General features: G+C 46.3%; 1 protein-coding gene across 7 annotated transcripts in view; it reads left to right on the top strand.

Annotated features, from left to right (window-relative positions):
• RERE (arginine-glutamic acid dipeptide repeats) overlaps positions 1 to 26107 on the top strand; it is a 349852-nt gene that overhangs the window by 223647 nt on the left and 100098 nt on the right. For all 7 annotated transcript variants that reach the window (XM_055001170.1, XM_055001173.1, XM_055001171.1 and 4 more), the window contains 4 exons: positions 3651 to 3699; positions 8768 to 8892; positions 9182 to 9281; positions 22126 to 22224. In XM_055001170.1, the coding sequence (XP_054857145.1) occupies positions 3651 to 3699; positions 8768 to 8892; positions 9182 to 9281; positions 22126 to 22224 (373 nt within the window). The remainder of the gene's footprint in view (positions 1 to 3650; positions 3700 to 8767; positions 8893 to 9181; positions 9282 to 22125; positions 22225 to 26107) is intronic.

Below are 26107 nucleotides of genomic sequence, written 5' to 3'. Positions count from 1 at the left end.
ACTCCTCCACCCGAGCACTGGAGGATGAGAGAGCTCTGATACCCTTGGCCGTGGGGGCTCCTTCCTTTTTGATATTCAGCCTCCCGCTTCCAGTGCCTTTCTGTCCAGTCTCTGTTTATTCGCTAGACTACAGTGTTGCCATGGCAACAGGTTACTTTTCAAAGGGGGAACATCTTGTCATTATATTTAATCCACTGCAGCTGAAGAGGACTGAAATATTAAGTTGTTACTATGGATACCACTTTGTTACATCGGTTTCCTTTGGTGTCAGATTTCATATACAGTGTTAGCTTCTTGCTCCCCCCCCCATACCCCTTTTCCCATGGAATAAACAGCCAATGCTTTCCCTCCCATTATGGTTGTAATTGCTCTCTGCTGTTATAATTTGGCTTCCCAAAAAGAGAGAGAGAGAGAGAGAGAGAGAGAGAGAAATCAACAGCATGGCTTTAGCTGCCGTTGCAAGAATTTTCCTTCCATTTGCAAAGCTCTTTCTAGGGTGGGGAAAATAATGGGAAATGGTTCAGAAATGGCTACTCTAGGATACGGGGCTGTGTGGCTTTTTCCTCCTTGCAAGTTGAGGATCTTCCAAAGTCTCTTTATTCCCCGCAGTCCCCAGCATCAGCATGTGTCAGTGATTCCCCTTTCCTAAACTCATAAAAATGGGGAGACAAGGAATGCCAAAATCTGCAGGCCTTCGTTTCCCTCGAGGCCCACGGAGTCTGACAAATCACAGGCTTTGTTTTCTTCTGAGTTTGGTGTTAACACATGTATGTTTTGGAAGGTCTGAGTCTTCCAAGACATACGTGTGTCAAATCTAACCAATGCTTTGTAAAGAACTCTTTTCCCGGGTTGGTTTTGGCTCATGCAGCACCTCCTTAGGAGTTGCCATCCTGTAGAGCCAGGCTTAGTTGAGCTGCAGCCCAGAGCTGTAGGAAGCCTTGAGCATGCAGGGAAAGCGCTCTTAAATGAGTGGCTCCTATTTGGTGAAATTGAAAGGAAGGCTGAATTAGTTTTTTGCTGCTGTGCTTGGTTAGCATTGCCTTCCCGGTCATAGCTCTTGTTGCCAAAGTATACTGATAACTCCCCCCCCCCCAAACACACACTTTAAATATTAAAATTGGAACCAGTTTTCAGTGGCAGAAAGTTGTGGTGTGTTTCCACATGCCCAACGTAGGGCCACCTTTAGCACAGAAGTGCTCTGAGGTTTTCTCTCGGGGAGTGTGTGGAGGGCGCCCTGTGCCAGTATGCAAGGCCCCATCAGTGTTAGGGCGTGCTCTTATTCTAGCTGTTTGAATGAATGCACCTTTGGGAATGTCTTGGGGGAGCTCAGTGCCTTTTGGCGAACCTGCCAAGTCGGAGTGAAAATGCAGCCCCGACTCCACGAGCCTCTCATGAAGACCACACAGAGTTCTTTTGCTAGACCTTCTTCTGGGCAGGGAGCCATTGTTCAGAAAGGTGTTGCAATAAAGGGACAGATTTAGCAGCTTGTTTTTCTCACTATAAATTGAACGGTGGGAATAAAAGAGCCAGGGCTGAAGAAAAGATTACACGGAGCGGCCTGCTTTTTGCGGCTCGGTGAACATTGGTTCCTATTCATTCTTTTTTTCTCCCTTTACATAATAAAAGTGTGTTTCATCTTCCTTGCCTTGCTGTGAACTCCATGGAGAGAGCTCACAATGCTGTAGCATATTCCAGTTGCAGATGTTCCTGTCTTGGAATCCATTCTGTGCCGACAGCAGGCTCTGGGCACGTTGCAAGACTCCTGCAGGCCTGTCTGAAGAGGGTAAAACTTGCCCCTGTTGAAATTAAGCGAAACATTAGTTCAGATCGAATCAGCTTGACTTCTGAAGGGCATGAGATTTTATATAATGTGGGGGTGTAACGTCTTGACGCAATGCATAAGCCAGGTTTAGAAAAGGGGAAACGTGTTTCCCGTGGGCCACCATAGCCCCTGGTTTCTGATCTTTTTGCAGAGTGTAATAAATAGTATTGATACAGTGTTTTCGAAGGTTCGGCTTGGTTTTTTTGCATGTGTTCCCTGGCTCTAGTCCTTACGGTATGGTATGTCAGTCTGATGATGGCAGCTGAAAGGAAGCCGAAAGACAGAGCAGCTTGTCTGGGGCCACTCTGCAAATTCCTGGTAGAGGGGACATTTAACCCAAGAGCCCCCTGGTTCCTCTCCTTAGTCGCTCTGCTCTTTCTTGAATCCAAGCCTGACCCCAGTCAATAGAGAAAGGGGCATTTGTCTCTCTCAGAGAGGACCAGTTGTTGCCTGTGGATGCACCCTAGCTGTTCTGAACCCCGTGAGCGTAGCAATGATCCTGCAGTCGGTTTCCCTCCTCTTCCTCCCACTGTGGGAGGCTCCCCCAGGCCTGACAGGACTGGGTAACTAGGTCAGGGATTCCCTCTGCATGATTCAGAAGCTGCGGGTTTCGGAGGTCAACCCTGAATCAACGCTGCTCCTTGGCACAAGCAGCAATGGCCATAGAAGCTGATGCGGAGAAAGCTCCTCCTGCCGCTGTGCCAGCACCTTGGCAAACCACAGAGTCAGTGTAGTGTAGTGGATAGCATGGGTCAGGCAAGAGCCAGAGAGGTCCGAGTTCAAATGATGCAGCTCCCTGGCTGATCTTGGATCGTTCCTCCTCCCCCAGCCTTATCTACCTCATAGGGTTGTTGTAAGGGAAAATGGACTGTCCTGGGATCCCTGGTGAAAGGGCGGGATAGAAATCAAACAGGTAGCTTTAAATACAAACTTTAATTCGTTTGAAGTTTTTTAAAAAATCAAATTATTATAGCCCACTGATTTGAAAATATGTAGGGAAAATTGTCTACTGATCAAAAGAGCTTCTGTTGCTTCTCTGAAAACAAACCTTTGTGACTGGCGGTCACAACGTGGGGATCCCCCCACCCCAAAAGATCAAGATGATGGTTGAGGCAGCAGTTCAGTTCTCAGGCTAGGAATTTATTTAGAATCCCCCAGGAGTAGAATCCTGGACTCCCATCTTTTGCACCGGGCTGAGAGGGAAACCTGAACTCTCTGCTCTTGAAGGTGAGGTGCCCAGCTGCCCTGGCACCTGAAGTGTTTCTGAGCGTGCCCATGAATGCCAGTATTGTGCAACCCCAAGCAGAGTGAAGAGGCAGGCATGGTCCTAGCTGGCTTGCAGTTGCAGCTGGAAGCAACACTGGCGTTTCAGTAGGTGGCACCCTTTGCACACAGCTCGGTCGTTGCCTATTGCTGGAATGTATTGGGAGGGGTGGTGGTGGTCTGTTCCTGAACCACAAACTGTGTTTGCATTCTGCTTGCAAAATAAATAACCCGCAAATACCAATTAGATTTTCTTTCAAGCAGCACTTTTAGACGGCTGTGAAAGCCCTGAGCCAATTGCAGGTAGTTTATTAGAATGCTACCATCTTGAGGTTTCTTCTTTTAAGAAGTGTTTCACGTTTGGCTGAACAGCAAGTAACAGACTACATCACCTGGTAACATCCTTCATGTTTTGAAAAGGGCTTTTTGTGAAGCAACAAATTATTTAAGAGATTTATTATCCCTCCTTTTCTTACTCTTCAAAGTAATGGGGAAATTAAACCTATTACAGAGTGTCAAAAAAGCATCCTTTACTCACTGGTGATTCTGTATGTTTCAATTGCAGGAGGTTGAACAGCACACAGGGTGAAATCCGGGTTGGGCCCAGTCACCAGGTAAGACATGCTACATCATCAAACATTGCCTGTCTCATTCTAGCAAAAGGTTTTGCAACCTCTCTGACCTGCAAAACCACAAGGTGTCATTCAAAAGCTCGCTGTGCTTTGCAGCAGACATGGCATCTTAATTTCCCCAAAGATGCTCTTGGGCTTTCAGATTCCAAGTTTCCCAGTGGCTTCCTTTACACCCAGCAGCCTGGACTATGACATTAGATCAGCGAAACCAGAGGAGCTGTGTCTCTGCCATGAATGAAGAAGACCTGCGAGGACAGGAGAACAGCAAAAGGGGGAGAGGGAGATGATGGCCATGTGGAGCGGGGTGGGGGTAGGGAGAGAACGATGCTCACGGCCAGCCCTGTGAGCTTGCCCTTGGTGTCTTCAGGTTATTATCTAGAAAGCTGCCTTACGCCTTCTGTCTCTCCAGTCTTGTGCACTTTGGACTGCCTCCTCTCCAAGGCTTCAGGCGGGTCTTCATTTTGCATGTAAAAAGCCACTGTGCCAGTGATCTGTTCCGGCAGCTTAATTTGTCTGCTTTGCATAGAGTCTCCATGCAGAAGAAAGGTGTGGGTTTGGATCTTATCAGGCGTAGAGACCTTTTCAACACTGGGGCGTGCGTGCGTGTGTCCGAGTGGTAACCCTTCTGCTTGTGGGTATAGGAAGTCGGACCAAAGGATGAAAAAACAAACAAACTTCTGATCTAGTGAAAGGATCGAGATTTGAGTCCATCAGCACTTTAAAGACCAGCAAGATAGAAGAAAATACTACTTTACACAAAGGGTGATAAACACATGGAATTCGTTGCCACAGGAGGTGGTGGCAGCTACAAGCATTGCCAGCTTCAAGAGGGGACTGGACAAATATATGGAGCAGAGGTCCATCAGTGGCTATTAGCCACAGGAGATAGATGGTATTCTCTTTGTGGGGAGGTGGTGCTCTGTTGTCTTGGTGCTGGAAGGAAGGCAGTGGGAGGGCTTCTGGTGTCCTGGCCTCACTGACAGTCCTTTAGATGGCACTGGATTTCTAGCCACTGTGTGTGACAGAATGTTGGACTGGATGGGCCACTGGCCTGATCCAACATGGCTTTGCTTATGTTCTTATGTAAGACTTCCTGGCTCCCTTCTTTGCAACTCTCCACCCACATTCTGATGGGGGCGGTAAAGTGTCAGGGATCTCCATTCCTACCTGTATTTGGTGAAGGCAGCTTGCCTCTGAAACGCTCACGCCTTTGGAAGTCTCCTTGGTCTTTAAGGTGCTCCTGGATTCAAATCTTGCTCTCCTACTGCAGAACAACATGGCTACCCAGCTTAAATTATCAGTTAAATGATGAGGCATCTCCTGACTTATTGGCAAGACACTTTCTGTCATTATCAGCAAGATACGTTTTGAGTTAGTTACTGTTTTTACAAAAGGTTAGAAAGCCATGTCAGAAAAAAATGTCGACATTCAAACAATGTTGGTTGCTTTGTAGATCATGTTTTTGATCCTTGCATCACCAAGTAGTCATTTTTGCCAAGCATAGTTGCCAAGCAAGGCCATATTTTGGCCTTTATCTCAGAACAGTAGATATAGGGAGGAAGGAATATATGCTCTGTGTGTGCATTTTTTCTGTCTCTGTGTGTGTCTGCTCACTTGAACAATTTCTGATGGAAGAACACGCCATGTATTCCTGGTGGCGTCCATAAATTTAAGCTGGCCAGATGCAGCCAGTGATCCAATAACAGAGCAAGCGCACCCCCCTGGCTCTCAGATACCTCGGCATCTATTGTGGAGCCTGTGGTGGCTGACACTGCCTTCGATATTTTGCTTATGTATTTGAAATATTTCTGTCCTACCTCTCAGCTGTGAAGGTGGCATCCATATAAAATTGCAACTCAAATAATAATCCGTTTATTTATTTATTTATTTTCGATTTTTATTCCGCCCTCCCCGCACAGGCAGGCTCAGGGCGGATTACTAAATGTGAGTGAGATGATGATGATGATGATGATGATGATAATGCACAGACCTTTGGGGTTAAAGAGAAGGGGAAAGGGGAGAGGCTCTCAGTAAACCTCAGCATCCATTGCAGAACCTGTGGCAGCTGACACTATGTTCAGTATTTTACTTATTTATTTCAAAGATTTCTTTCCTACCTCTCAGCTATACATTGTGAAGGTAGCTGGAAAAAAGGAGCCAGACTGCTCCTTTTGTTCAGCCTGGGGGGTGGGGAATTGTCTGGGGCTAGGTTTGGCGCCCCCCTCCAGTTTTGTGTATTTATCAATGCAAGTTGCTGTATTGCAGTTTGCTAAAATATTTATGAATTTAAATGGTGGTGCTTGAATATTTGTAGTGCTCGTATAATGTGTATGCTGACTTGTAGAGAAGCTGCCTGCGTTATTGTTCACACAGGCACACCTACTCCTCGCCAATGATAAAAGCTAGCTTGCCACAAGAAGAGGAAATCAGCAAAAGCCTGCCTGGGTAAACAGAGTAATCCCACCCCTGGCCATGATTACCCCCAGTGCCACCCTACTGCTGGGGTTGCTGAGCCTTGGCAGCGCCATCTACTGGACTCCACAGCCTCCACACCCCATGTGTTCCTAACCAACTGTCCAGTGCAATAAGGAGACAGTGAGTTCTAGTGGAGAACTAAATTGTGTGGTGTGCATGTGCCCTCCCCTTCCAACGAAACTGCCTTGCATGGAGTCAGGCGATAGGACAGTCTAGTTGTCTATTTCCATCTGGTGGTTCTCCAAGCACATGAGTATTGACGGTCCTTCGCCCTGCTGGCCAAGATCCTTTTTACCAGATGCATCAGGCACTGAGCCAGGGACTGGCCCGCCCGCGGAAAGCACATTAGCCTGGGCATGGATGTGGGCCTCTGGCAGCCTGCGTTGCTTTAACTAAGAGTTTGTATGAAGCGGTGGCTTAGCAACTGACCTATGAATCTGCCAGTAACTAGTTGAGATCTTATTTCTGCCAAGAAGCCCATGAGGTGGCCTTAGGTATGCCACACGCTCAGTTTCAGCCCCTTCCTGCCGTAAGTAATATGGAGTTAATAAGTCAGGTCTTTCTTGCACTCAAAGAACTATGTAAATGCGAGTGTTATTGAGTAGGTTACTTCTGTCTCAAAAACCTCCACCAGCCCTTTAAAAAAATTAAGGCTTGAGGTTGAAGTTTGGACAGTACATTGAGTTTCATGATACCAGCTCCCTGGAGTATGCTTTCTGTGATGGTTTCCCAAGCCTGGCAAATCAGTCCTTTCTCCTCCTTACTTTTGGGGGTTAAAGATGCAAGAACAGTGAAAAAGTTTGGTCCTGGGGTGCTTCCCTATGCTTTTGTTTATGACCTTTTGGCCCCTTGATAAAAGTATGAAAAGTGTTTGATCTGTTTCTTTTTTGAGTGGGTGGGGGGGAGGGTATGAATCCTTGTCTAGAACCAAAATCCGTCTCACGGTCTTACCCCACGCTTCCTTCCAGGCTCTTGGGCCTGCATTCCTGGTTCTAACCTCCTCTCCTTTTATCCTCTTAATCACTCTTGATGTTTAGGCAGACTGGCTAGGAACAAAGTTCTGTAGGCTGATATTGTATTTACTCAAAAGAAATTTTCCCCAGGTTGCTGTTAGGAAAAAGAAGCAGGTTGTTTTACATTCACATTCAAGCTACAAATATGTACAGTAATAAAAAAAACCCTTTTATTTATAAGATTTTGGGGAGGGGGTTTCATACGTTCAAGTTCATCTTCCTTTTGGGTACGTATGGTCACATATGGGTGGGGCAGTTTCCAAGGGACCCTCCAACTCTGATGTGACTGCCTATTTAACAAGGTGCATTCCAGAGACTCTCTTGATTGTTCTTTAATGGGATATTCCCAGCATACTCTCCCTGCTTTTGGTTAACCAGTTCATGCCTGTTGCTGAGAGAGGCAGAGAGAACTCGCGAGTCTATGAGATGCTTTTTGGATCCCTGCAAGCAGCTGAGTAACAGCCGAGTCCACCCCTTGGTGTTCAATCTCTCATTGGTTCCAGTTGCTGCAAGGGCTGGTTTGTCCCTCATCAGTAGCAAAGTTGTGATGCACCCTAGAAAAGAAGGGAGAAGCAAATAAAAATAGAGCATGCAGGGAAGGCCTTCTAAGCCTGGGACTTGTAATTACTGGTCTTGTATATTTTATATAGCCTTTCAGCTATGCTTAACATTATAACGATGCAGAGTAAATTACAGGCTTGAAAAGCTCTTCACTGCCTCGCACCCACTGCTGTCTATGACTAAGGGTGCTAATGGAAGCTTGCTGTCTAAATGCAGTGTTCCTTCAGTGGTGGGGTTCACAGCACAGTGCATTCCCACATTTGGCTGACTTCCTTGACTTAGTTCTTGGTTTTCCCAGAGGTGAGACTCAGACTGTACTGTGATCTGGGGCTGTAGGGTTCAAGTTCAAGCGAGGATAATTGTTTTGAGGAAAGGAAAGAATTTTTCCAGGGCTCTGTGGACTTGAGTCTCAGTTTTGCCACTGAGACCTTCAAGACCCTAAAGAGTAATTCAGCAATGGAATTGGCTGCCTAGGGATGGGGAGGGGGTTCCCCCCTCATTGTCAGTCTTCAAGGAATGGCTGGACAAATACTATTGGGAATGCTTTAGCCTGTTCCTGCATTGGGCAGGGGGTTGGACTGGGTGGTCTGTAAGACCCCTCCCAGCTTTATGATTCTACGACCTTGCTGAAGTTACTGACTTGGTCTTTGCCATCTCTAAAATGAGTATGCTGGGTAATGAGCCTTTTATCAAGTTTGCAAGTAAAAATGTAAAGTTAGGAGCTTGCAGACTTGCCTGCTAAGTCACCTTGCCACACCTGGTGTGCTGTCGGTCATTTGTAGCACACTGACAGCCAGCAAGAAAAAGGTAGAGTGGGAAAAACTCATGGTTCTGTTCGACTTACAAAAAAGTCTTACCTTGGTCGCTCGGGGGCCATTTTTCCTCTCCTCACAAGTGAGTAGAGGAGTTGCTTTGTTTTACCTGCCCACTTCTGTTGCTTTTAACATGCTCCAGAGAGCTTGGCTCATTTCTTAACATGTTGCCTCTTTGATCTTCTCCAGGCAAAACTTCCGGAACTGCAGCCATTCCCTTCAGGAGACAGCGACACTGTGACACAGCATGAGGAGCTGGTCTGGATGCCCGGAGTCAACGACTGTGATCTGCTCATGTACCTGAGGGCAGCACGGTAACGTGAAGCCAAAGCATTTCCCTGGTTCCCATAATGAAGACTTGGTGTCATGGTCCCTAACTCTGGACAGAAATAATTGTGCACCCTCCTATACAGGACAAGGGATGGCACAAATTGACTTCACCTATGTATTTTATTTTATTTCATTTCTTGTCTGGCCTGGCTGGTCTAGGCTCATGTCTGTGTGAATGAGAGAGAGAGAGAGAGAGAGAGAGAGAGAGAGAGAGAGAGAAATTATACAGAATATAAAAATAGAGAATCCCAACTTTTCCTTTCCTTTTTGCAGGAGCATGGCAGCTTTTGCAGGGATGTGTGATGGAGGATCCACGGAAGACGGCTGTGTTGCAGCCTCCCGCGATGACACTACGCTCAACGCACTCAACACAGTAAGTCTATGAGGCTGAGGATCAACTTGCTGGGTTTTTTTATGGGGCTGCTGTTCTGAGCACATCCACAAAAAAAGAGAGGCGGGGGAGAAGCCTTCCAGGCTGTTTTCTCTCCCACTTTTGAGCATGTGAGGCTGTGTTATACAGAATCAGGACGTTGGCCCATCCACACTGCCAGGTCTCAGGCAGAGGCCAGCTAGCTGAGATCCCTTTAACTGGAGTGCTGGGGGTTGAATCCAAGATTTGGTGCATGCAAAGCTGGTGCTCAGCCACTGAGCCCATGAGAAATGTATGGGCATCAACTGTTGGCCCCTCTAGTCCAGTGCTGTCTGCAGCTCTCCACGGCCTCTGGCAGAGAAGGGTCTTTCCTGCTGCTTGAAGAGCCAGTATGGTGCAGCAGTTCCAAGGCCAGACCAGGAGGGGGGACAAGGTGGGACCTGGGTCTAAATCCCCACTCGGCTGTGAAGTTCAGTGGATGGAGCAGTCAGTTTCTCACATTCTAGCTTGGCTCACAGGGTGGCTGTGAAGATAAAGTAGGGGAGATGCATGTTAAGAACGGGATAGATGGAGAGAGCCTTTTAAGGAGGTACAGCTGGAATCCCTGGCTAAGGACTTGGCTTGAACGCCATTACACTGGCTCTGCCTCTGTGCCTTCGCAGCTCAAGGAACCATTAGAGCTGGCAGGTGACACTGAACACCCCCCTCTGTGTTTGCGATGTTCCTTCCCGCTCCCTTGGGATGGGCTGCCAGCTGATTCTCTGGAGCACTTCCTCGCTTCCCACTTGCACGGATTCCTCCACTAAGGCCTCTGATCATTCGAGAGCTTTGGGAATTGTCCCTGGCCTCATCTAGAGCGCCGCAGAGGTGGAGGCAATTCTTATGTCGACTCCCCCCCCCCCCCGCTTCACTTGCCTCTAATTGCTCTTGAATCCCCTTGTGGTCTGGAAGCCTGATGTGGCTGTTGCAGCAATCTTGAGGTGACGAGGCTGGCAAAGATGCGCTTGTCATTTTTCACAATTTCACCCTCTCTTCTCCAAATCATTTGCTGTCTGTGGAGGAAGTGGTCTCTGTGCCCAGCTGACAGGGATGCAGAACAGGGCCCAGGTCTCCCCTGCGTACGACAGTCTGCCCTGATTCAGAGGATTACAAAGCAGGACTGGGGCTGAGGATGTTTTTTGCACCTGTGGAATTGCCTTACTTGGAATCAATCTGTCTGGTTATGCTTGATCTGTCCATCTCAGTACTGTCTCCTTAGATTGGCAGCAGCTCCCTGGGCACAGGACGATCTCTCCCCACACCTGTTAGCTGATCGAAGGGAACGAGACAGTAAAATGGACTGCACCACTGCAAAGTGCAGGAGGGGAGTCAGTTTTAAATGCTTACCTAAAAAAAAAAAAAGGAAGAAAAGAAATCTCACTAATGGAAAGCTTGTATGGCAGGGATTGTAGCCGACCTTGGAACCCCTTTTCTCAACTCACTCTGCTTGTTTCTTTAACTGTAGTGAGCAGCAATGGAAAATTGCACCCCCTGGCTATTCTGCCATTTGAGGAATCTATCACCTTCTGCATCATGTGTAGACCCTGCTAGGGATCCCTTTCACTGGAGATGTTAGAAACCAGTCCTGGAATCTTCTGCATTCGAAACGTGCTCTGCCACTGAGCCACCCCCTGGCCTGTGAGGGTTTTCCCTTTCTTTCCTTTGCTACTTGGAGAATGGAAATCAGGTCTTCGTGCTCTACTAAGGAGGGCGTATGTGTGTGCGCGCGCACACGCATGTGTGTTTAGAAGTGATAATATGGAGCCCGAAAGATTAATGGTAAAAAATTGATAGGCTATATGATTTCTTATTATGGAAATGCAATAAACTTCAGAGCAGCACTTCACATAAATCAGTCTTGGCAAGCTTCTTTGCTAGTGTTTTATTTATGTAATAACAGGGTGCCGTAACCCTCACTATGATTTATTGTTAATTACCCCCAATAGAAATGAAGAGCCGGGAAGTTTTTGCTGTGCGGTATTGCATTATCTAGTCCAACAACTCCTTCCAGGGATTATTTGCTTAACAGCATGGATAAATTTCAGCATTTCATGTGTGGCAGGGTTGTGGTGGGTAGTTCTTTTTTTTAATAGGAGGTTTTAAAGTTGCATTGTGATGCTTTCCTTGGCAAATCAAGTGGGACAGAAAATAATCCTGTTTGCAAATTATTTGTCCCTTTTAATATGTGTGGCGTAGGGTTTGTTCGTGAAGCTGGCATGTCTATCACACTTTTATTTTGCCCTTCTGGAGCTGAAAATGATGTACTTATTTTCTCCTTTCTTCCATTTTATCCTCCCAGCAACCCTGTGAAGTAGGTTCCAATGAGACAATGAGTGTGATTGGCCCATGATTGCCCTGGGCAAGTTTGTTGGCTGAGGGGGGAATTTGAACTTGTATCTTCAAAGTATTAGACTGTGCTGGCTCTCAGCTCACTTTGGGTAGCCTTGGACTTGAAAGCCATTTCTTCGTAAAGCAGAGGTAAGAAAACGCATGCACACCACCCTTAGAAGAAGCCAGGATAAAAATGGATGGCTAGGTCGATAACTATAGCCTAGTGAACTATGGAAGAGTGTGGTCGCTCACTCTTCAGGCAAGGCTGGGAATAGGAGGATGTGCAGCATTGACGCTTGTGGTTGGCAGGCAGTCTGAAGTCTTTGGATTGGGTAGCAGTAGAAACCAGGACCCAGACCCATCTACTCACGTGCAGTCATCAGGCATCATTTTGCAGTGTTTCAGATCCTACCTCCACCAAGCAACCTTACGGGGCCCCAAGTCAGGGGCATTCTGGTCTGGGATTGCATACAGCCGCCTGGGTGAACTCAGCCATTACAAAAGCTCCCTTTTGTGGGGTGAAGACCTTTGCTGACTGCTGTCCTATCCCTGCTTTTAATTTTTTTAAAAAAAGATGTCCAAAGGACTCTTACAGGCTACCCAGTTTCTTCCATCTGTACGCAGACGTGTTCCTGCCTTGTTCTTTTCAGAAATGAGAACATAGACAAGGAAGTATTAAGATTTGCCTCAAAGATTGTTGGAAGCAGAAATGACATAAAGTCTGTCTTTATTAGCTTGTGGATCATCAGGCTTAAAAGGGCAGATTAACAAGAACGGCAGAAAACATCCAAGTGTCTTACTAGGAGCAGAGATTTTTTTAAAAAAATTATTCTTCTGCAGGCTCATCTCGAATGAATTCATTCCTCCTTATAAAAGTCTAAATTTTCCTTTCAACCATAATAAGATGAACCCTGTTCTTAATATCTAGGAGCCCCATAAACCATTTCCCTCATTAAAATTCAGAGGCGGCAAGCTCACGTTTTTCAGCTGTGTCTCAATATAATTTTACTTGCAATGTTTTAATTTCTGTCTGTGCTTTAGGTGCCCTCTATTTGGCTCCCCTTTCCGTAAATCTAGTTCAACATGTAGTGTGCTGGTTTTGTACACCTTTGTGCAAATTCCTTAAAGTGTGGAGTAATTACAAGCTCTCCTGCTGCTAATGATGTGGTGTATTGGGAAGTTGAACAAATATTCCTGGTTTGCCCCTGCATAGGAATGGGTCTTGAGCTAGATTGGCATAAAGAACTCACTGTGATTCTCCCACTGGCCAAAAAAAGCCCACAGTGACTTTCATGGCTGATTGAGGATTTCAGCCTGGGGGCCTGCTGGGGAAAGATGACAACAGACCTAAATGGAATTCAGAGAATCTGAATCCCAGGAAGCGGGGAGGGTGTGATACAGGAGACCGGCTCATTCTCAAGCAAAGAGCTTCTTAAGGCTTTAGCGTTCGTTCTTCGGTGCATGCAAAAGCGCCCTAGAAATCCTTTCCTCCTGCCTGGTGCGGAATGGGTGTCCCAGATCTGCCAATCTGCAGAGAAGTCTCTGTGTAGCAAATTTCAAACAACAGCTTTCTGCCGCACAGGACCCAAGCAGAATTGGCTTTGCGTTTTAGGAGTTGACTTGCTGGCATTGGTGTTTGTGTGTATGTGTATGTGTGTGTTTGTGTTCTAAGTTTCTCTGAACTCCTTGTAGAAAAAGCGGGATGAAGAAATATTGATCGATGGTCTCTGTGTGTTTTCTCCAAAGTTGGAGTTGGATCATTTCTGCTTTTTAATGGTTTTAATTGGGTGTTTTTATTGTAAGCCTCCTTGTAGGCCCATGTGGTAGGAAAAAGCAAAATAAAAAGGGGTGGGGCGTTGACAAAAAGGTTGAGTGAGTTCTGCTTTCGTTCACCCACATTTATACATTTTCTTCAGATCTCCATAGACTTGGAGCCAGAAGCAATGAGTGAGGCCTTCTCACTTCCACAGTGCTTGTCCTCCGGCACGTTATAAACATGCTGCAGGTTAAAGCAGCTTAATGTGAAAGTGTGGGAGCTCTTTTTCCTTGCAACATGAAAACATTTTTGGAAGGGCCCCCAAAGGCCAGATGAAACGGGGGTGGTGTCTGGCTTCTGCTGTGTGAATTGCTGTGGTCTGCTCAGATGTGCCTCTGTTGCCATGAAGAGACAGTTCAGAAGCTGCACAGTCACATTTTCTTGGTCCAGACTTGTTTGAGTGTACCCGTCTTCAAACTGCAGTAATCTTGTGAACAATGCCACTGAGAGTGCTACCAGCCTTGCTCTGAAGGATGCTTGGCTTCTTCCGTCCTGGCTTTTCATGGAAGGGCTTTTAGTTAGCCTTGCAGCCCTTTATGTCCTAATATGGTAGCAATTTAAACTCCTCCTCCCCTTTGCAAAGAGAACAGCATTCTGAAATCTAGCTGTGTTCTTAATGGACTCCAATTATTTAATATTGTAGCAGGAATCTAGCCCCCCAACGCCGGCAATGGCTTTCAGGCAAGGGCTCATAATGACTGTAATTGCAGAAGAGTGCCTTGCCAAAGCAGGAGCTGCCAGATGCGATGCCGTGGTGATGTAGGAAAGGTCACGGGAAAAGGGACGTTTAAATTAAGTTATAAATTACAACTGAAGAACAATATTTTGATGTGTGAGACCCGGGGATGTCAGAGCAGTGAGACGTAATTCATGGATTCATTACCGAACAGAGGTGCCTGACAGCTGAGCCATGCCAAAAGGAGAATTTATTTGCAGTCTCACGCAGCCAGAAAATGGCAGTTCTGTTGCAAAGCGGGTGTCAAAATCCAGCTCCCCCACCAAAAACCTTACACTAATGTGGCAGAGTTTATGCTAATGAGTCCTGCCTGATATCCCGGCCGTTTAAAGTCTGTTGTGATATAAGTGAGGAATCTGGGCAGGAGTAGATTTGGCATGGGGTGGGAGTAGAGGAGGGAGCAAATGCTGAATGTTAAAAGAGGTACTTGCAGGCCCTGTGTGGAGCGGTGATGTCTGTGCACATACATGAATGACCAAGGGGTTCTTGAATGACAGACTTTAAAAAATAATGGCACAGTGGTGTGCCTTTTTCTAATTGTTTTCCTGCCACTAATGGGCAACCCCCCCCCCCAGATTACAAATGTTGATTATCATTGTTTGGAAATACCTAGGCAGCAGGATTGATGCACCACACATTGTTCCTCTTGCTCTTTTTCTCATGTGCAAGAAGGAATACATATTCATCCTCCCTCCTTCCCTTGGATGGTCATCTTTTGGTCTTGTCCTGCTGTCCACTTCCATAAAATCTGGAGATTACCTTTGTATGGTATATATATAAACAAGCTTTCAGATACGCAGTGGTGTGTCAGAATGTGCAGTTCACAGTATGTAATTTGGTCTTCATCTAAAGAAGTTAAATGAAACTTGCATGTTCTCAAGGTATGATGCCACTGAATACCAGTTGCTGGAGGGCAGGAAGAAGAGGAGGCTTTGACCTTGGTGCCCCTGCTTATGGGCTACCTTGGGGGTTCTGGGTGGCCACTGCAGGGAACAGGATGCTGGCCTACATGGAACCATTGGTCTCATCCAAGCAGGGCTCAGCCAGTGCTGCTCTTATGCTAAAGGAAATGTGGTTCTCTGAGCTGATGTATTCAGTAAAGACTGTGCTACTGGGCCTGCTTGTATATGTGAATATCTGGATCACAGATGCAGGAAGGTGACAAACCTGCCCAGCTTCTTGCTGTTAGATACCAAACCACACCATATCAGAATGCCTTGGTGAAAAAATGGTCTAAGGGGCTGAAGAAAGTATGCAAGAAGAGTTGGCCAATTCGGGGTGGTGCTGTGGCTCATTGGTAAAGCATCTGTTTGGCATTCAGAAGGTCCCAGGTTCAATCCTCAGCATCTCTAAGTAAAAGGGTCAGGTAGTCGATGATGTTGAAGGACCTCTTTCTGAGACCCTGGAGTGCTGCTGACAATCTGAGTAGACCTTGATAGACCAATTGGCCAGTTCAGTATAAGGTGGCTTGATATGTTCAAAGGATGAAAGCTTTGTGCAAAAAGACAGACTGTCTGTAAATTATATTCACCACAGTAGATTGGGGACAGGGTTAATACAAGATGATATTGTTACTGAGTTCCTCCCACCCATGGGGGTCATTACTGAAAAGAGGCACATGGAAACCAAAACTCTTGACTGTTTTAAACCAACATATTAACCTCTAACCACAAGGCTGTGTGAAGAATGATCATTTAGTGATCATCCAGTGATCATTTAGTACGGATACCCGTCTTCCGACAGAAGAGAAGTCAGAAGTTTATTTATTGTGTCCCAGCCAGTGATCATAATGTTGTCTTTTAAATACTTTATTTAAGATTACTCTTGTTAGCCTGGAGCAGATTAAATAAGCGAGGATCACTATTATAAGAAAGCACTAACATATGTAAATAAGATTATAAACGAAAAGCATATATGCCATCCCCTTCCTTTCCTAGCCTGCATTTAGATAAAATGCAATTTCTAAAATTCTTACAAGTTTTACATTCTTCTTACAAAATTCTTACAAAGTCTTGCAAAAAGGATAAGAGAGTCTCACTGCGACCCAGGTTTGAGGCTTTTGGGATGTGTGGCGGCTGTCTTATATAGATATAATTACATGAGCCTCACATGACTTTATTAAACCAACTCATTCCTTTTATCTAGAGGCTTGATGTTAGCCACTTCTGAACATCCCAAAGAATAATAGTTGTGCAGACTGTTTCTTTTCTTCTGGGATTGATTCTGGGCATAAAGCCATTGATTCATAAGTTATCCGTCGAGGCTGAAAACTGCAAGTTAGCTAGAACAGTGAAGAAAAATGCATGCTTGCAGATTTACACGAAATCCTAGAAGCAAGTGCTCAGGCCTGCTGTGTCAAAACATCATAAACTGTGGTTTAAACTTAGAATCTACGAAGAGTATCTGTAGTAAGGATTCCCAGTTGGAAAGGGAAGTCGTTCCACAGTTCTCTCAGTGGTATTGCTTTCTTAAAATGGGTTATCACAGGCTGTTTCACGGAGGAAAGCTTTTGCTTAACTGCACATTCAAACAGCACCACCGACATGTTGGGATGGCAGATATAGTGGAAATCCCAGTACACCAAGTGACTGTGCATGTGGGACCAAGAGACTGTTGAGAATTTAACCTGCTGCATCCTACGCTGTGCTTTCTGCAGCGGTCCTAGGGGAAGAGGGACTCGTCAGGCTGGCTAAGAGCCGCTGCCACTTTGGTGTGGTGGTTAAGAGCAGCAGGACTCTAATCTGGAAAACCAGAGTTGATTTTTCACTCCTCTGCTTGAAGCCAGCTGGGTGACCTTGGGTCAGTCACAGCTTCTTGGAGCTCTCTCAGCCCCAACCACCTCACAGAGTGTTTGTCGTTGTGGGGATAATAATAACATACTTTGTAAACTGCTCTGAGTGGGCGTTTAGTGGTCCTGAAGGGCGGTATATTAATAAAATGTTGTTATTATCAGTGTTATTACTTAAAACATTTATTAGCTGCCTTTCCACCTTAAGGGAGCACGAGGCAGCTTAACAGTATGTTGCATAAACATTAAAATACATTAAATACACAGTTAAAAACCTTTCCATACATTAAAATGTGGCTATGCAAAAGCCATTGGTTTTGAAGAGATCTGTTTCTTAACGTCTGGTTTGGATTAAAAAATAACATGACCTACAAGACTACTTTTTGTTGTAGCAGCTGGGAGAAGCAGAACCAGTTATGTGCTGTCTATGTCTTTTTCCTGTAGAGGAGAGAACCTAGTTTAAGCTTACCATAAGCAGGTTGGCACATCTATTTTGAAGGCTCTGTCCTGTGTCCGATCTGTTAACAGCAGTTGTTCCTGGTGAATTTAGGGCACGTGTATGTTTGGTTACCTCTGCACAAGGGTTTTGGACCTGCTTGTGAGTAGAGTGGTTTTGCAGCTACCCGTGGTTTTAAGCAAATGAACTGGACTGAACGGCCTAAGCGCTGAGATTGTTTGCGGAGGGCCCGTGGCAGAACGCGCGAGTTGCGTGCAGAAAGAGCCAGCTCCAGTCCCCAGGATCTCCTGTTAGAGGATCTGGAATAGGGAGGGCCGAGAGGCACCCGCGGTCCAAATTGACGCTGCGCTGGATTGGTCAGTGCTGGGGCTTGTTATGAGGCAGCCTCACGTATACGCAACACCTCTTTTCTACTGCTGACCATATCCTGTCCGTGGAGCGTCATTCTCTGAGCTGATTTTAGACTGAGAACTCAGAGCATCTCCCAGAGAGCTTTGTGCCAGGCAGGTTCCTAAACACACTTTTGAAAGGTGGCTGTGTGTGTGTGGGGGGGGGGGGTTGCTACCCAAGAACCACAAGAAAAATGCTCTGAGCTATTCAAGAGCGGAAGACTTGATAGGAGACATTTTGCGGCATGTGGGAAATAGCTTCCTGACCAGCATGGCACCAAGAAACCATGCAGGTCACCCTAAAGCGAAGGAGAGTGCAGGGAGGCGCTTCTAGCAGGATCCCTTTTTAATACTGAAATTGGTCGGTTTTGCTGGTGTCTTGAAGACAGACTTAATTGCGAAGGAGCACCGAGGCCTAACAACCTGGCTCTTTGCCACGTGGAGTCTGGTTTTGCAGCAGCACTTCCTGACCACCAAACCATCCTGCGGCTTTTCTAGCTGCTGCCCGGCAGCGTGCTGCTTCTGGGCTCCTCCTCTCTCGCCGCCACTTTGCTAAGCTCGTCTGGTTACAGGAAAGGAAGGAAACTTCATTCCGGTCCCTGCAGCAAAAATAGATTTCTTCCATGAGTCATGAAAAGGAGGCAGAAGCAGAATGAAATGCTTTAATTTCTGAAAATGGGCCTGCTTGGAATTCTCACCCTTGGCTGTGAAAGCTCTTCTGCCTAATCCCAGATGTGTAGGGGCAGGCTGGGGTTACATCTGGCCCCCATCTGGTGGTGCCTGATGAGAAATTCTGCCCCCCCCCCCCCGCTCATAACATATAGTGTGGACAGACTGTCCGTCAGCTGCTGCCAGGAATACACCATGACGGCACTAGCAGTGCTTTCTTTTGGGACAGATGCCGCATACACTCGGTGGCAAGGGCAAGCATGGCTGTGGTTGGTTTTAGACCTTCTAAATGGAGCTAGGCCAGTTAACGGTTGCAAGTATTACGAGGAACGCCATTTCTTCTCAATGCTTGGTGGGGTCTGGCCTCTTAGTTGCACACACACACCCCTTGCAGTCGCTGGGAGACGGAGAGAAATGGTCGTTTGGCTTGCTTGGAGGTTGCTGTGGATGTTGGCAGTGGCAGCAGTCATAAAAGCCAAAAGGCTTCAGCATCCGGCTGAGCCTGCCCCTCCCCCAGCAGCACATTTTGAAAGACCGAGTGTCTCTCCTACTTAGCACCACTGGCCGTGCAGCATAAATCTCTTATTTGTGGATAAGAAGGCTGGATCCAACTGGCTTTCTTACTGATAAAAAGAGAGGGAAAGGTTTCAGTGGACCATCCCAAAAGGCTGTTGATGAATTTATAAAGGACAAGTCCAAATAGTGTACATCAGTCTGAAAGGGAGGGACTTTCTGCAGTGAGCTAGCCACCCCTCATGCCTGATGCATCCAGATCGGGTACTGTCGAATCTGCGTGTCAATTCCAACTCAGCAGATTCTTGCTGGAGTCTCCCTGCTGCAGTGCTACAATAAGCCTGTGGCTGAACGTCCAGGGCATTCCGTCGATGTCCCTCCTGGGACAGACCAAGAGGAAGATGAAATCAAAAGCCGGTGGGATAACTCGCGTCTTTCATGCCTTCCAATCCTCAGCCATCACAGGAGTGTTCAGGAGACTGCAGGCCTTTGGATCTTGCTGTGTCTCATTTTTTTTTTTACTGCCACTCCTGTTTTTCAGCCTTCCTTCCTCGCTCAGTGTGTGCCTGAGAGGCAGAAGGGGAGGGCTCGGTGAGATGTGTGAGTTCGTTCTCTCGGTTATCTGTAGGGGGAAGGGCTGTGGCTCAGTGGCAAAGCAGGGGCATCTGCGTGCGGAAGGACTCGGGCTTGTTCCACGATGGTGGCCTTGCAGGGTGTCAGACTGTGGCTTGCTAAAAGTTGCAACTCAGCCTGCCTCTTGCAATAAGACAAAAGTCCATTGGTTTCAAAAGGCTTTACTGGAGAGAAACAACCAATAGAGTACACATTCCAAGATACACGGATCTTAGCTGAACTTGAAAATGGTTACGAATGAAAAGCAAAAGCTGAGGTACAGAATAAGCAGTTCCCTGCAGGCCCCATCCTCCCCCTCAGTTCTCAAAACAATCGGCCCGAGGGTGAGAAAGTGAAAGTTTCTCAACGGTGTCGGAAAGACAGATATATGTAGACACAACATTCCTCTTCTCTCTGTAAGCTTTCATCGAAAGGCTTGCCACCTGCAAAAGAAACAATATACTGACACAGATTAAAATGGAGTCTCTTTGGCTTAAACACAGTCAGAACCTGACACAGGGCGTCTTGGGTAGGTCATCAGAAAGACATTTCTCTGCCTGAGACCCTGAAGATTGGCTGCCAGTAGACTATACTGAGCTAGATGAACCAGTGGTCTGTCTTGGGATAAGGTAATGTCATCAGCTCTGCAGCCATTCCCTTTCTCAGTCCCTGTGAGGTGGAATAACTTACTAATAAATGCACCATCCGTCTGCGTTTGTGGGTGCAAATATACGCAAACACCCACTGTGTTGTATGCGTGTGTACTTATATGGAGGACATTCACTTATTTCCCATTATGTAGGTCTTCTACTTGCTTTCACTGCTGGTGGCAGTGAGCAGAGGGGAGCAGGGAGCTTTCCCTCCTGGCAGCACCTGCTGGACATCTAGTTGACTGCTGAAATCTTATTCCAAAGTCTAGCTATCAGTTTGTTCTTGGTGTTAATTTTAGTGAATTTGATGCATTTTTTAAAAAAGTTAACATGCTAACATTAAAGTAGGATAAATGGAATGGATATAAACATTAATTTTTTAATGAGAGAGCCAGGTTGGTGTAGTGGTTAAGAGCGCGGGACTCTAATCTGGAGAACCGGGTTTGATTCCCCACTCCTCCACTTGAAGCCATCTGGGTGACCTTGGGCTAGTCACAGCTCTCTCAGAGATCTCTCAGCCCCACCCATTGTGGGGATAATAATAACATACTTTGTAAACCGCTCTGAGTGGGTGTTAAGTCATCCTGAAGGGTAGTATATAAATCAAATATTATTATTTTTAAAAAATCTCAGTTCCTATTTTTATTTTAAACATCTGACGTCTAATTTTGATGGGTTATGTTGGATCTACTGTTGACTAATCAGGTTACCATACAGATGAATTGATGCCTCTGTCCGGAGACAACCCACTCCATGCAATTCCCATCCTTCTCTTCTTTGTTTGTCCATAGAGATAATTGATTTACTGTCATCCCCACCACCCCCTTCCTTGCTCTTTCCACCAGGGACATTAAAAAGGCGGAAAGCACACACACACACACAGGCTGTGATTACTTCTAACATTTTTCAAGTCCCAGAGTACCTGTTTATATCATACCATAGATTCAGGTAGACTTCTTGATTATCTTCCTTGCTGGGATGTGTCTGTTTGTGGCCCATCTTTCAGGTGCCGTAGCTTGGCAGGGGAACACGTGCTTTGCATGCCGAGGGGGGCCAGGCTCCAGTAAAACAGGTCTCAGGTGGCAAAGCTGGGAAAGAATTCTACTTAAGGTCCTAGCGAGCTTTTATGGGCCAGCAGTCTGACATAAAGCAGTTTTGTATGTTCAAAGACCCCATAGCTGGAGTAGGCAAGTGTGGTTTCCAGAACCTTTTTATCAGTCTGTTAACGGAGAGCAGCATTAGGCAGTTTACAGGCATGATAACACTTATTCTCCAGGTATAGTATAGGTGCAGGAAGTTGTTTTTAATTTTTAAACTGTTTAAATCTAACAGGCTTTTAAAAAAATCTCCACAATATAGAATTCAAAACAATTGAAAACTCTGAGGCCTCAAACTGAACAGCAAATCTGTGACTGTAAAAGTGTGCTTGGTTTATACACTTGCTCCAGGCTCGCTGCCTTCCGGGCATCTGCGGTCTGGTGCATCATAGATTTCTCCATGTGCTTGGTTGAGAGTGAAAACAAAGCAAAAAACTCCAAACCGTTCAGGATTTGGAATGCACTTCCAACACACACTTCCTCTTCCTTCCCTCGCTTCCAAGTGCATGCGGAGTTGAAAAGGGACTAGGCAAATGGGAACAAGAGAATACTACAGAGGAAGCAGCCCTTTTTGAAGACTGTTTTTTTGGGTACTTTGTCCTTTCTGGCGGGATGTCTTTTATGTTGTTGGAAAACGCTATCCGTTTTAGCAGCGGAAAGGGAAAGGCTTTAGGAAAAAGGAGAATGTCTTTTTGTACTCCAGCGTTCTCTTGACTCAGTCTCGTTTGCTTTTCTGTTTCTCCTCTTCAGCTACATGAAAGCAACTATGATGCTGGCAAAGCCCTGCAGCGCCTGGTGAAGAAGCCGGTGCCCAAACTCATCGAGAAGTGCTGGACAGAAGATGAAGTGGTGAGGAACGTCTGCTGTTCTCCCAGTTGCTTAATCTCTCTTCCTATCCTTTTTTTTTTTTTTTGAGCTGGTTGGGATTGCAGAGGATGGTGCGAAGGGTTTCCTTTCCCTACAGATCAATAGCTGCAGGATGGATAGATTAACAGCTGGCGCATAATTAGCCAAAAGAAAATAGCCTTTTTTCCCAGTGTTGCATTCTGCCGAAAGAACGAAACTGGCTCCTTCTTCCTGGGGAGGCTTCTCTGCAGCAACACTTCCAGGCGAGCGAGCAGTTCATTCGTTGCCTTGAGCCGTCTCTTGGTTTGTTTGGCTTGGGCATCTCACCGGTTGCTTCAGCCGGCTGCTGGGAAAAGGTGCATTTGCACTGTTTCAATATTAGGGGTTTGCCTGTTGTCAGTTGTGCATGTGTTTGGCTGGTTCACTGGTCCCCTAACTCTGGCTAATTGCATGGCTGCTGAGGCTCAGCAGTGGAGTACTCAGTTTGCCTGGCATCTCCTGACATAGGAGCTCAGGGAACGGGTACGAAGCCCTTGCTGAGCCAGAGACTTTAGAGAGCCATCAGTAGTCTGACTTTTTATAAAGCAGCTGCCTAACTGTAATTCCATTGGGTAAGGCATTTCTCTCAGCCCCAGCTCGATTGTGGGAAGAATAACATGAACTTTGTACACAGAATATACTTCCTGGGGGAAAAAAAGTGAATACTCACTTTTTAAAGATTTCTTTTGAGAGAGGTAAGCCTGTGATGTAGGAAACAATGTTTTTTGATGTTAAAATCACAAAGTCCTTTATGGGTCAGGGCAGCCCAGGTCGTTTTTGAGGGAACAGCTCCAGAAAGTGGGGATGGGTAGGGGTGGAGCTCGAAACAGACAAAATCTGTTGAAGGGCGCCCTGTGTCGCTTAGAAACCAGCGGTACACAAACAGACTGGGATGCGGTCTGTCCCTCTTCCTGGCCTGTGGGGTGCTCTTTTGCCTTATGCGCTTCTGCTCACAGTAGCCGCTAGCACCGTAGAGCTAAGAAAAGAGCAGAACATCCCCTCACTTCCTGTTGTTCTTTGCAAGCTGCCATTTGGGTGGCATGACAAAGATACAGGTAGCCCCCCCTCCCTCCTGATGCACATCTAGGAGGCAAGCCCTGTTAGCTTCGCATTGGTTGCAGATGTGGGGGTGGGAGTGGTCCTGGAAATGCCAATTGAAGCGCGTTGTGACTAGGACCCCTCAGCTGCCATCATCCTCCCCTCCACTAGTTGTGTAGCATCTCTAAGGGAGGACTGAAGCTGGGACTGTGGTGCCAATGGCAGCGGATGAGCAAGAAGCAGAAGCCGATGGGTGGAGTAGAGTGGCTTAGCTGAGCCGGACTGCCATGACCTGTGGACGAGCAAGCACCAAAGCAGCAATTGCCTGCTCCTTGGATTCCCCCCCCCCCCCGCCTTGTCAGTCTCTTTAATTATGGCCCTGTGTGCTTTCTGTAGACCCCGGGATTCATGTCACGGCTGGCGCCGCTCTCCTGTCCCAAACGCTTCCCCTTTCCCAGCTTTATGCACTGAAAGCTCTGTTGATGTTTTAGCTCCTGGCTTTGATCAACGCTCAGCTTGGAAAGATGGAGAATGAAACCTTACAAATCAGAAAGGAAGGCGAGGGCTCTTATTGAAAAATGGAACCTCGCTCCCAATGAGCCGGCACTGTGGGCACGCAAGAGCAGTGATCATTAACGCTGTACGTCGCTGTCAGCCTCGGCTCGTTTTATCATCCCTTTTTTTTAGTGTCTGTGTTCCTTCTCTCCCCTCCCTGACTTTACAGATAGATTTGGCAGGTGTCCAGCCAGACCTCAAGCTGTTCTCTTATTCGTAAGGAGTTTTTAAAGCTCCGCCCTTAGAACTTTGCAAGCTTTTTTTTTGGTCTCTGATTCATAGCTCCAGGCTAGACAGTAGGCAAAAAGGGAATGCTGCCAGAGACCCCTGGGGTTTGTCCTTTTACTGAGTGGGCTGCAGGTTCTTGATGGGAAGCAGAGATCCCAATCAGCACCTTTATCGGCAGATCTGAAAAAGCTTGAACAGCTTTTAGTAGGATTCTGCAGGCATCTTTCTCTGATCCTTAGCTGTCTTTCCCAATATCGAATCCATAGGCCACAATAGAGGCCTTCAGAGTCACTGGTCAACCCAATAAGCATTGAGTATCTCCTTCTGTGATTTTTGCCATGCCACCCATCCCCTTTCTCTGCTGCTTACACTGGCCACCATCTTCCCTCCCTGGGATGTAGTATTTCTGGTTGTTCTCTTGCTGAGAACCGGACTACACTGAGAATTGGGCCTGGGCAAGGCAGGTGGGAAGAGAATAATAACTGTGCTTTTTATCGCACAAGAGCCCTGTCAGATAGGCCACAAATTATCATCATCCACAAATTGCAAATGTGGAACTGAGCAGGCTACCTAAGGCCACCGGACCAGGTGAGATTTGTCTTGGCAAACTCTTGAATCACAGCCAGTTTGGTGCAGCGGTTAAGAGCGTGGGACTCTAATCTGGAGAACCAAGTTTGATTTCCCACTCCTCCACCGGAAGCCAGCTGGGTGACCTTGGGCGAGTCACAGCTCTCTGGAGCTCTCTTAGCCCTACCCACCTCACAGGGTGTTTTGTGGTGGGGGTAATGATAACATACTTTGTAAACCGCTCTTGAGTGGGTGTTGAGTCATCCTGAAGTGTGGTATATAAATTGAATGTTATTAGTACAGAAATAAAGAATGCTGGGTGGAGGGAAAGATGCAGCCATTTAGGAGAACTCATTTGCAGATTTGTTGCTTTATGTATATGATATAATGTATTATCTGTTCCTTTAAGTCGGAGCCTACTGGGTAGTTCTGTGTTGTTAATTTGTCAGTTTTAGATTGCTTATGCTCAATTTCAGCATTTCTTCTACTCTGTCTAGGCTTCTTCATGATGTTATGTCTGCAAACTCACATTCAGATTCTCTATTGTATTGTTTCCTGAAATGTCGTTGATACTGACTGTACTAATCCCACACTATGTAATCCGCCTTGAGTCTGAGGGAGAAAGGCGGACTGCAAAAGACATCAGTAAAATAAAATAAAATAAAATATTTGCTCAGCCAGTGAATAGACGTTTTAACTGAGGCAGCAGACTGTATACACAGCTGGATACATGAAAAGAGAAGTTTCTCATTTATTTGGTGAGAGTAACTCAGTTAACAGTGTTTATGTCCCATGTCTTGCAATTTGGGGTGGGAAACAATTTCCTTTTTAAAAATGTATATACTCTGCCCTCCAAATAAAAAGCACAGATCTACCTCTGCTAGATACGTGTAGGCAAAGTGGAAACCCTAACTCACAGCCACTAGCCGCTGTGCTCAGCCATCCCTCAGCTTCTGAGATGGCGTGCTTTCAAACCTGCTTTCCTATCCATAAGGACTAGTAAATAATAACATTCAATTTATATACTGCCCTTCAGGACAACTTAACACCCACTCAGAGCAGTTTAAAAAATACGTTATTATCCTCACAACAATCCCCCTGTGAGGTGGGTGGGGCTGAGAGAGCTCTGAGAGAGCTGTGACTGACCCAAGGTCACCCAGCTGGCTTCAAGTGGAGGAGTGGGGAATCAAACCCGGCTCTCCACATTAGAGTCCTGCTGCGCTTAACCACTACACCAAATTAGTGGGCTTTTTAAAAAATGTAAATTGAGATACTGACCATGCTAAATTGTGCAGTCAGTATAACTTTCTGTACTTATATGTTATAATCATAGGATGCATATTGCCTCACCCACATTGTCCCATGGGGAAGGGTTTGATGAGCAACTTTGGCATGCATCCTTCTGTCCATCGTTGAGCCCACCCAGAATTGATAAGACCAACATGAGAAGAGGAAACAG

The sequence above is a fragment of the Eublepharis macularius genome, chromosome 17 (genome assembly GCF_028583425.1).
Source record: "Eublepharis macularius isolate TG4126 chromosome 17, MPM_Emac_v1.0, whole genome shotgun sequence".
Taxonomy (NCBI): domain Eukaryota; kingdom Metazoa; phylum Chordata; class Lepidosauria; order Squamata; family Eublepharidae; genus Eublepharis; species Eublepharis macularius.
The sequence above is the reverse complement of the archived record's forward strand: the minus strand, read 5'-3'. Positions and strand labels throughout refer to the sequence as shown.